Source organism: Chrysemys picta, chromosome 5 (genome assembly GCF_011386835.1).
Source record: "Chrysemys picta bellii isolate R12L10 chromosome 5, ASM1138683v2, whole genome shotgun sequence".
Lineage (NCBI taxonomy): Eukaryota > Metazoa > Chordata > Testudines > Emydidae > Chrysemys > Chrysemys picta.
In genome coordinates this window covers 137,399,141-137,410,100 of record NC_088795.1, presented here as the reverse complement: position 1 = coordinate 137,410,100, position 10,960 = coordinate 137,399,141, and the positions used below count along the sequence as shown (strand labels likewise).

The window sequence follows — 10,960 nt, the reverse complement described above, 5'->3', positions numbered from 1 at the left end:
TGCATGCAGAGTCCTAGTTTTTACTCCAAAACACGTTTCATATCATGCCAGAACTGCGTTCTTGACAAATGCTAAAACTCCTTTATTTTGCTAGGAAATTTTTTTTTCCCCACACTATTTTCACATCCCAAAGACACCTCTTGGCTTCATGAAGCTGATGCAAGTCACTGTAGGATTACAGACAGACTGTCCTTGTGTATTTTTAATTCTTTCTAGTTTTTTCCTATATCTTCAAATATCTCAGAAGGTGATGTGAAAGTGTTTGGTTACAACCTGCAGTAAATGTTTTTGCTATAAATCTGCGCTGTCCCTCCTAGCTGCCTGGAGGTTAGGTACCATGGCATTACTTCTCTACAAAGGTTTCAAGCCATTTATTTTCTCTTAAATAATCAAGTTTTCAGCATGCAGCATCTGATTTGTTTTAGGTAATTGCTATGTCTTCAAAGTGCTTCCTCCTCCACTCCCCCTCCCTGGGGTTCAGCTTCTGCCATATGCTTTTCATCCAAATGTGTACCTTGACCAGGCAGATATTAGTTGGGTCTAGGCGATATTTGCACTGGAAGTAAAAATGATATACAGCCAGGTATCATCTGCATCATGCTGGTAATGAGACCAGAGCATCTTAGAATTTCATACAACATGTTCATGTGCACATTAAAAAGAATGGGGAAAAGCATCCTTGTGTGACTCCACAGGTGAGTGCTCCGGAGGCAGAGAAGTAGCTATCCAGTTTCTGTAAGCATCTATAAGCATCCTGAAAATAAAGACTGGGCCCCATTTCAGAACTCACCTGCCAACCAGTGCTGCATCTCAGAGGAGACAGTAACATGCCATGGTCTCAGAATGAAATACTGCATATAGATCCCAGAGGACGAATATGGATGTCCTTCCCTTATCTAGGGGCAGGAGGTGGCCATCCATCAGCACTGTCTGTCCCATGACCTGGCCAGAACTCCGATGGAAAAGGGACTAAAATACTGGCAGTATTAGGAAGCAGCTAGGATTATCTTGCCTAAAAATGGGAGATTTTACATTGGATCATAGACTGCAAGGTCTGATGGGGCCAAAGATGGTTTATTGAATTGGCCAGACTATGGCAGGTTTTCCTTTACAAAAATGGTATTGACAATTTGTCAGAAGAAGTCCTACTCTAGATACTCCTGGGCACATTTCACCAGATACAATAGGCATGGAACTGAATCATAGATGGTGACTTAGCTTTCAGTGCATTTTAGAGTGTCCTGCCCCAGTGATGTGCCAAATACTGAAGTGTGTTTTCTGTCTTGAATTCAGTGGTGTTGTTAAAGACTGTATGAAGGTAATCCTCTGCAAGTAGTCATTCAGCTGTGAGGCAGCTGGGACTGAAAGTGATCTGCTTTTGGAAAAACACTGCAAGATGGAATTTAGCTGCTGCAATGGAATCAGAACATAACAACGGTCATACCGGGTCAGACCAATGGTCCATCTAGCTCAGCATCCTGTCTTCTGACAGTGGCCAGTGCCAGATGCTTCAGAGGGGGTGAAAAAAATGGAAATTTTGAATGATCCATCCTCATCATCCAGCCCCAACTTCTGGCAATTGAAGGTTTAGGGACACCCAGAGCATGGTGCTGCGTAAAAGAAAGGTCTTTTCTCTACTATGGCAGTAGCATAGTATATTTCTGTTAAAATTCTAACTGAATCTGACAGTTTCATGACACCATTGCTCCAGATTCCTTCTTTCCCACTTCATCTGATGCGTATCAGAGAATGATGGTGCTCTGCAGTGGCTATGGGGGGGTGGGGGTGGGAGGTGTGTTTATAGTAGTGGCCAGTGTCTGGTCCTATCACCTCAAAGTATTCATGCTCTGTGACCCAACAATTGGGTAAAGTTTTCATAGAAATGGTTCTACTCCCAAGAAACCAGAAGAACTACCATATCTAGAGACAAAATAGAAACATTTAAAACCAGATGGCGGACTACCCTCCAGCACTCTGAGTGAAAACCCATTAGAAATTGTACATTCAAAGACCTAGAGATACTGAATTGATATTAATTACTTTTTTATTTTAATGGTTCGTTTTTAAAGGTAGCTCTGATATGACCGTTTCTCAGGAACCAACAAAAAAAAGGTTCTTGGGGTGCTATCCCAAAGTCTAAAACTTAAAAACAAACTCTATACAACAAAGGAAACAGAATCACAGGGTGGAATGCTATCTAAGTTCTAATTTCAGTCTGAAGACATCTGCCTCTTACTATGGAACATCTGATAAGTGACTTCACGAGGGAAGCTTGAAAGTTGTACCACAGGCTGGGTTTAAATGAATTTCCCTAAGTTTTACAACTATTTGTTTAAAAAAAGGAAAAGTCAATGGCACAGACATATAGGCCACAACAAGGACTGAGACGGATGATGTTTTATAATGAAGCCCATTTATAGTGAATTCTGATTCAATGGAACAACTCTGTATATAATTGCAGCAGGGCCTGCTCACTCCCACCTCTGCTTAAATCTGCAAACAGCTCAGAGACAGTTTTGCTGGTAAAACATCTCAGGCAGTTTGTTTACAATATTCATTTCCACCACCCTGTACACTATGTAGCCTTAAGCCTACAGTCCTGGGGAGCCCAAAGCGCCTGAAGAAAGCAGGGAAGAGCAATCTCTCTCCCCCTCTCTTTTCCTGCTTTCTCCCTTCCTTCCTCTGCCTTTTGTATCATCTTTCTAAGGGCCTAGCTAGCCTCTTCATTCACTCAGCCCATCAATTAGACATAGCTCTAAAGTAATTAGGCCTGCTCTAAAGTAATTAGAATTGCAGTGACCAGAGTGCTGGCTAAGCTGCTGTTGCCGGTCACAATAATAAGGAATTAAATTCCCTATTTGTTTCAATGAACTACAGTGCACTGCATTTTTCTCATAGTGTACTGTACACAATACAATTGTATTTACTGTATACAATAAAAACCACTCTTTGAACTAGTAGAGCATCTTTCCCCTGAGGATCCAAGAGTACATTATCAATATTAAGAGTATGGAAATGATAACTTGACTATATTATGGTTTTACTGAATACAGGGAAGTGAAACAGTCAAATAAAGAGAGAAGAGAGGGATCTTTCAGAAAAAGAAAATGCTGACAAGCTGTCCATCAACCGTAATCACATTTGTAAACAGAGTATAATAAACTTAGTGTAATGCTAAGATACCCCTTCACTTCCATTTGTGACTTAATGTCCCCACCACCAAAGGATAACTTTACACCAGTGACATTTTCCATTTAAGCTCTCATTAAATGTCTCCGCTCCAGGTGGAACGTGGTATAATTTCTCAGCCTACATTCACTATAAACCCTGATTAACATTTTATTCAAGAAGTCAACAGGAAATTTTCTATTGAACTTTAGCTTTCTTTCTTGCCAAGAAGTTGAAGGGTGGAGGGGGAAAAAAAAGATGATCTGTGCTAAATTTAGCTACCTTCGGAGAGCAGGTAAAGTTTCAATGATTTAGATTATATTAATGTATAGTGTTAATTTGTTTGAAAATATTAAGTGACATTATCATTAATGTTAAATATCTAGTAATAGAAACAGCATCTTATGTTTGACAGAAGAGGAAGGTGGAAAAAATCATCATGAAGCAGGCTGTTGAATCAAATAATCAGAATGGGCATTCTCAAATCTAGCAAAGCTACTTTATTTACATACTTTACAGTGAAATAAAACTAAATGTGGATCCTTGAAGATATGCAGGAAAATAAGCACTTATCCAGAACTTTAAATCTTCAAAGCACTGTAAAAATTAATCCTCGGAACACCCGTGAGGTAACTACACATTATCCCCACATTGCAGCTGGAAACTTAAGCAGATAAATTAAATGACTGACCAAGGCCAAACAGCAGAGACAAGATTAGAACTCAGAACCTCTAACGATTTTGTGCTCATTCCTTAACACCATACTACCCTCTTTCTTCCCTATTACACATTTAGCCCACTGCTTCACCCAAACAAAAGTATACTTTGCACTCCTATAGCACCTCCCATAAAGTGCTTTATAGATATTTATGCATTTAGCCGTAACTCCCCTGCAAAAGATAAGTATGACTATTCTTATTTAAAGACAAGGAAACAGAAGCACAGAGAGGCTGCACATGGCCACATAGGAAGTTTGTATAGTAGTTTGGAATGCAACCCGGACTAACCTGCTCCAAGTCCTGTATTTTATGTGGAGACCCATCCTTTCCGATTATAGCAGCACTCCATCATATAAGCAATAAGACATGATATGGCATGCAGCATCCCACATTGACATATCTATGGTTTGTTTTCCTAGTATTATACTTTTGGAATAACATACCGTTGAGAGGAAATAACTATATAATTGCACTTTTAAAATTAGAAGTAAAGAGATCTGACTGATCGAAGGAGTAGCTCACAGGACTGGGTCTTATGATTCTACATGGCAGACAATTTGCCAAGTTTTAGTAGACAAAGGTAGCATATTTACATGTGCAACCCAGATTGCAAAATTAGAGCACTTTACTGAAAACAGCAAAAGTTAGCATGGTGAAAAATCACCACACGTTTATCAGAGACATACGTGCATGAAAAGTACATTTCCAGTGTGCTGTGATATACATTTCATGTTCTGCGTGCAAGAAAGGGAAGATGGGAGCCTGGCTGGGATCTCCATAAAGTGGGAGGAAGAGCAATGTTATGGTAGCCTGGGTGCCTTTTTCAAAAGTGTACCCTTAACCCTCAGCTATTTCCCCCCCACCCTTAGAATTACAATATTTTCCCACAAGCCACTGACGTGGCCCTATAACTTTAAAGTGAGAGTTAGAGCCATTCTGCTACAGAGGCAGTTAGAGGCAGGAGCTAATTGTAGTTTAACACTCCAGCAAAGGAGATGGGCTATAATAGCAAGTTTCTGATTTTCAAATTTCTGAACTGATTGAAAAAAAAACCAAAACATTCCTACTATATACTGTTCTTACACGTACAAACTCTGGAGTCTGAGTTTCTGGAACACAAGATGTTCCCCTGCCACACTTAGTGCATGACTTAAACTGCAGAACCAGGATAGCAACATAGGATAGCTTTCCATCAAAACGCTAACCAATGTATTTTATTATATACCTCTGCAAAGAGAAGTCTATAAGCTTAACTCAAGGTAAATACTGGATGTGTCTGACTAAGTACATGTAAGAGATACACAAAAGTAGCAAAAAGTCATTTAGAGAACATTCAGTACTGTCATTTGACCTGCCTCTCTTCGTCGTGATGCCCAGCAACTTTGTTTAATCTTCCAAACTACGGCAGCCACCAGGAGCAAAGACAGGAAACAACTGTAGAGGAGAAAACACAAATGCTTACTGTCCTCATTCAGAATATATCAGCATTTGAAAGCTATAACAAAATAAAGGCTAGACTAGTCCTCTGATGAAAGGCTAGTCCTCTGATGAAAAAAGCTATAGCAGTGCAAAGTGCTTTGCAAACATTAAGTCTCATTAGGTACTAGGTCCACTTTACGGAGAGATAAACGGGAGACACAAAAAGGTTGTTAAAGCGACTTGCCCCAGGTCACACAGCAAGTCAAATGACAGAGCTGTGATTAGAATCCAGAAATTCTATTAGCAGTTTAAGACAATAAGGCGGCAAAAAGTGAATCACAAGGACAATGCCACACAGCAATCTTTAGCAATATTTATTTTAAATGAGAGGTTAGCTCAAAAAAGGAATAATTTAGTATTCAATATGTACATCAGACAAAACTAATATTTTTTCAAGTTTCAAGTGAAATATTTTAGCAAATTAAACTATGATTATTGGAGTCAAGTATCAGAGGGGTAGCCGTGTTAGTCTGAATCTGTAAAAAGCAACCGAGGGTCCTGTGGCACCTTTAAGACTAACAGAAGTATTGGGAGCATAAGCTTTCGTGGGTAAGAACCTCACTTCTTCATCTTTCTTCATGAAAGCTTATGCTCCCAATACTTCTGTTAGCCCTATGATTATTGGAATTATTTTTCAAACAAAAAGCGTGTTCCCCAGTGTTACATACATCATCAGACCTTACTTTCATTAGCCTATATTGAATCCCAACAAGGAGGAACAGAGAAAGATGGAAATCTACATTAACTGTTCGGGCTTGCAACAACAAACGTTTGTTTTGCATTTTTCATCTCAGATGACATCTATTTCCCAATACAGCCAGATTTCCAAAAACACATTTAATCTGAGGTTTTCAATTTTGATTTTACTTTGGTCCATTGCAAAATCATATGAAAGTCACTTTTCTACAGTTATGTAAGAAAAATTCAGACATAAAAGTACTTTTGAAGTTTATTTTATAGCACCTTATTGGTCCTACGCTTAATTGTGATATATTTTATTTTTTTGTTTTTTCAAGTACAGAAACAGCATGCTCCACTCTCAAACCAGGAAGACATTTAGATTAATTTCTTGCCATCAGGACAAAGAAATGCACACACATACAACCGTTGATTTATGATTTTATAGCTTCCGTTTCCCCTTTCTTTCAAAAAATAATCTACTGATGTATTTAGTGAAGTGTAAGAGCAGAATCTGCATGACCTGTAAATGGCATTTCTCCCACGAACAAGGTTAGATTTTGGCTAGATGAATTTTTGCATACATCACACTTGAACAGGCACAAGTAAATGATGGAATAGCAACCTTTTTGAGCTCCAGAGGTTGTCCTGAGGCTGCCGTTAGCTTCCCCAGCATGAATGCCACAATACTTATTGAATGGTTTGGTAAGCTTTTTCCTCCTTAAGTTTCCCATTCCCAAAGAACCCTGAAGGCTCTCTGCAGGGCACAGCCTCCACTTTATCACAGAGGCCTACCCACTCTAGGACTCCCTGCAGAGAAAAATAAACAAAGGAGCATCCAACCAAAAATGGTGGAACTGAGAACATGCTGAATCTTCACTCTTCTATTGTGCTGCTTATTGGTATATCCGATCCCCAATCCTCCAGTTGTACGCTGGATGTTTAGACTACAGTCCTTGGAGTCAAATATCTTTTATTCCTTCCTGTCCACAACACCTAATACAGACACTAAGTAAATAATATCCAAAAGGTCTGCAGGATGCCTCTCAAGACTGTCTAGGCCAAAGCAATGTCTATATCCTAACTGTAGCTAAATAAATAAAATAAATTAATGGAGATATCCTATCTCCTAGAACTGGAAGGGACCTTGAAAGGTCATCGAGGCCAGCCCCCTGCCTTCACTAGCAGGACCAAGTACTGATTTTGCCACAGATCCCTAACTGGCTCCCTCAAGGATTGAACTCACAACCCTGGGTTTAGCAGGCCACTGCGCAAACCACTGAGCTATCCCTCCCCCCGGCTGCCTGCCAGGCCATCGGGCTAAAGTTCTGGTTTCAACAGCAACTTTCAGCTAAAAGCAAATGGATGGCACTTGGCTTACGGAAAACAGCTACTGTCATAGATTTACTGATTTTGCCATGACCCTCGATATCGCTCAACTCCCAAGGAAAAGAGATCTAAAGTTTTAGACTGTTCAGCAGCTCTTGACTGTGGGACTGGGCCAGTCCTCTCAGATGGATTTTCTTTGAGATCCTAACTGATCTTTTCAGAAAATTTCTCTTGGAAATGAGGTACATAGCGAAGGATTGTCTACACTGTGTAATGCAGAGCATAATTGGGGAAGTTAACCAGAGCCTCACAAGAATGTAGGTTGGGGCTAGGAGATTCTGCCATTCCTTTAATTGCTCACATCTGTTAAACATTATTAATGGAACTCATATTTAAAAGCTCATTTGTCCAGTTGGAAACAAACAAAAAAGCCCGATTGTGAATTAATTGGATGATCGCTGTCATACAACAACAATCTCTAGAAGACATGAAGCATTTTTTAGAACTGTACATGCCGGTTTTCTCTTTTGCCCTTTTCCATATCACAGCTCCCCTTTTGTTTTCATCGCTGATATCACAGAATCATAGAATATTAGGGTTGGAAGATACCTCAGGAGGTCATCTAGTCCGACTCCCCCTGCTCAAAGCAGGACCAACACTAACTAAATCACCTCAGCCAAGGCTTTGTCAAGCTGGGCCTTAAAAACCTCTAAGGATGGAGATCCCACCACCTCCTCCCAGGTAACCCATTCCAGTGCTCCACCACCCTCCTAGTGAAATAAGGTTTCCCAATATCCAACCTAGACCTCCCCCACTTCAACTTGAGACCATTGCTTCTTGTTCTGTCATCTGCCACCACTGAGAACAGCCGAGCTCCATCCTCTTTGGAACCCCCCTTCAAGTAGCTGAAGGCTGCTATCAAATCCCCCCTCACTCTTCTCTTCTGCAGACTATATAACCCCAGTTCCCTCAGCCTCTTCCTGTAAGTCACGTGCCCCAGCCCCCTAATCATTTTTGTTGCCCTCCGCTGGACTCTGTCCAATTTGTCCTCATCCCTTCTGTAGTGGGGGGGACCAAAACTGGACACAATATTACAGCTGTGGCCTCACCAGTGCTGAATAGAGGGAAATAATCACCTCCCTCGATCTGCTGGCAATGCTCCTACTAATACAGCCCAATATGTCAATATCATAACCAAGACTATTTGAGAAAAATATAAATAAAAATTCAAAATTAGCACTAGTTATCTGATTTTTCTAAAACATTTTAAATGCTACACTACATTTTGCAGAGGAACAACACTGATAAGCTTTTTGTACTGTCACAAGGAGGCAGCAAATACATGTGAAAGATATAAAGCCAATAAGGAACACACATATTCCCCCCCACTGCACTGCATCTTTCAGCAGCACGCCTAGAGGAGTAAAATGCAGTGTTTACTTGGTACACTAAAGGATGTCATCTAATGGCAAAGCCGCAGGACCAAACTGAAAGCAAGATCTCTTGGGTTTACTCAGAGTAAAATAGTCTGAAATAGGTAACAGCATTATACTGTGATTCGGAGAGGTCTGCTTTCTGCTAACATCCCCATTTCTTCCACCTGTTTCACAAGCAACACCACAAACACTGAACTAATGGACAGTATTCTCCAGAATTACTAACATGTGGCAGTCATGTGTCTGCACCAAGAGTCACTGCTCTCCACACTTCAACACAATGCTGCTGGCTTGCCTTCACACACGTGGCCATGATGTTCTGTATTCCACTCTCATTGTGAACTAAGACCATTCAACAATTTCAAAATGCCCTTATTTCAAACAAAAACCAACTGACTCTCCCTGTGGGACTTACTCCAGCCTCTTTCTGGCCTTAGCTCTGTCGACTCCACTCCCTTCTATCTCTGTTCATCTAGCAGCAGCCTCTTCTGTCCTGCAACACAATCTGGCCACTGCTGGGTTAGGTCTTCTCTTTGCAGCTCCCGCCACCCTGAACAGCACCTCTTCTCCATCTTTTCTCCACCTACCTACATCTCTTAAAGAGGTGCGCAGGAGTGATATTCACTCTGCAGTAAAAGCCTCAGCGCATTTTGAATGCTATTGAAAAAATAAGGCTAGACTGTATTTTAGCACAGGTACTGGACCTACCAATGCTGCCCACTCTGAGAAGGCTGAAAATAATTATGTGGAGCACAGTTTAAGACTAGTTCAGTTTTTCAAATTGAGGAGGGCAAAAGAGAAAATTGAGGCAATAGCTAAGTGTAAGACCATGGTAACTGAGCCACTGAAAGACCACCACATTGGGGTTTTTTTAGCCTCTATGGGATGAAAACTAAGACCCATGCTCAGGACTAGATCCTACCACATTTAACCGCAAGTCTATTTTTAACTCTTATCTACAGCAGCGACAGAAAAAAAAATCTTAATGCTTTATATTAAGGGTGCATTTATAGTTTATAAAGGATTAATAAATGATAAATAGATGTTATAAGGCTATTACATGAGTTGTGCATGTTAAACAGTCATAGGCACATCAGCAGAGAGTATTACAGAAGGTTATAAGTAACTTATTGACTGCTAGACTCAATTTGATTAACTATTTAAGTGTCTATAATGTACTAACTTCTTATAATCCATAAATGTATCCTTAAAATAAATTCTGACCAAAACCTCAAACATCCCAGCCGCTTCTCTGACAATTTCCTTGCACTCCTAAATGTCCTTAAAATTCTTATAACCAGTAAGTTTTCATTTTTACATGACACTGGAGAGGAAGACATTGTAAGAGGAATCCTGACAACGAGAAGAGAAAATCCAGCTGGCACATTAAGGCCCAAATGACTGAACTACCCTACAATATTTATCAACATTAGAATGGCTAGTAAAAATGGCAGTTTTAAATCTTGAAATAGACTGCAGCTTTGGCTCTAATATGCCTTAGCGTGTGAAAGTCAATTTGTAATTTCTGAAAGCACCGAGATGATGACTAGAAAAACATTTCAAATTATTCTGATGAAGTGGAAACTATTTAAGTGCTATCTGAAAGTAACTTTTAATGTGTGGAGAGTTATAGGTCACATTTTAGCTGTTCCATGCATTAAAATCCAAACAAGATAGAACCAATACATAAAGCCTGAGTGGTTGACTGTATAATGATGCTAGGCTAAACAGACTGGTTAAATAGCTTCTTTAGTAATGCATGCATTGACATTGCACAGCTGGTATTTGTTGAACTGCTACCTGATGCTAATAGCAAAGGAGGGAAGGACCTAATTTACAGATTAATGAACTTTCCTTATTGTGGAAGACACCATAAGGGTTTAATAAACCATCACCCACTTCATCTTGAACAGTTGCCATTATAAGAGTGTTACAGTCTGCTACACTCTTGAATTTTATCATTCGCAGCAGGATGACTGAAACAAAAATACCATTTGGGTAGGAAATTGTTTCATCTTCTTTGGCCTCACTCAGAAAACACACTGGCCATTTGAACTCTGAAAACGGTAGTTAAACCTACTTGCAAAGTCCCCCTAGTAAAATGAGAATGATCCTGCAATATCTAGGAAAAGTACCAACCTGATTTATATT

At 40.0% G+C, this 10,960-nt stretch overlaps 1 protein-coding gene across 1 annotated transcript in view; it reads right to left on the bottom strand.

The window, feature by feature from the left end:
* ATRN (attractin) overlaps positions 1-10,960 on the bottom strand; it is a 256,101-nt gene that overhangs the window by 43,158 nt on the left and 201,983 nt on the right. Inside the window, exon 26 of the mRNA XM_008169620.4 lies at positions 5,243-5,321. Within this exon, the coding sequence (XP_008167842.3) occupies positions 5,243-5,321 (79 nt within the window). The remainder of the gene's footprint in view (positions 1-5,242; positions 5,322-10,960) is intronic.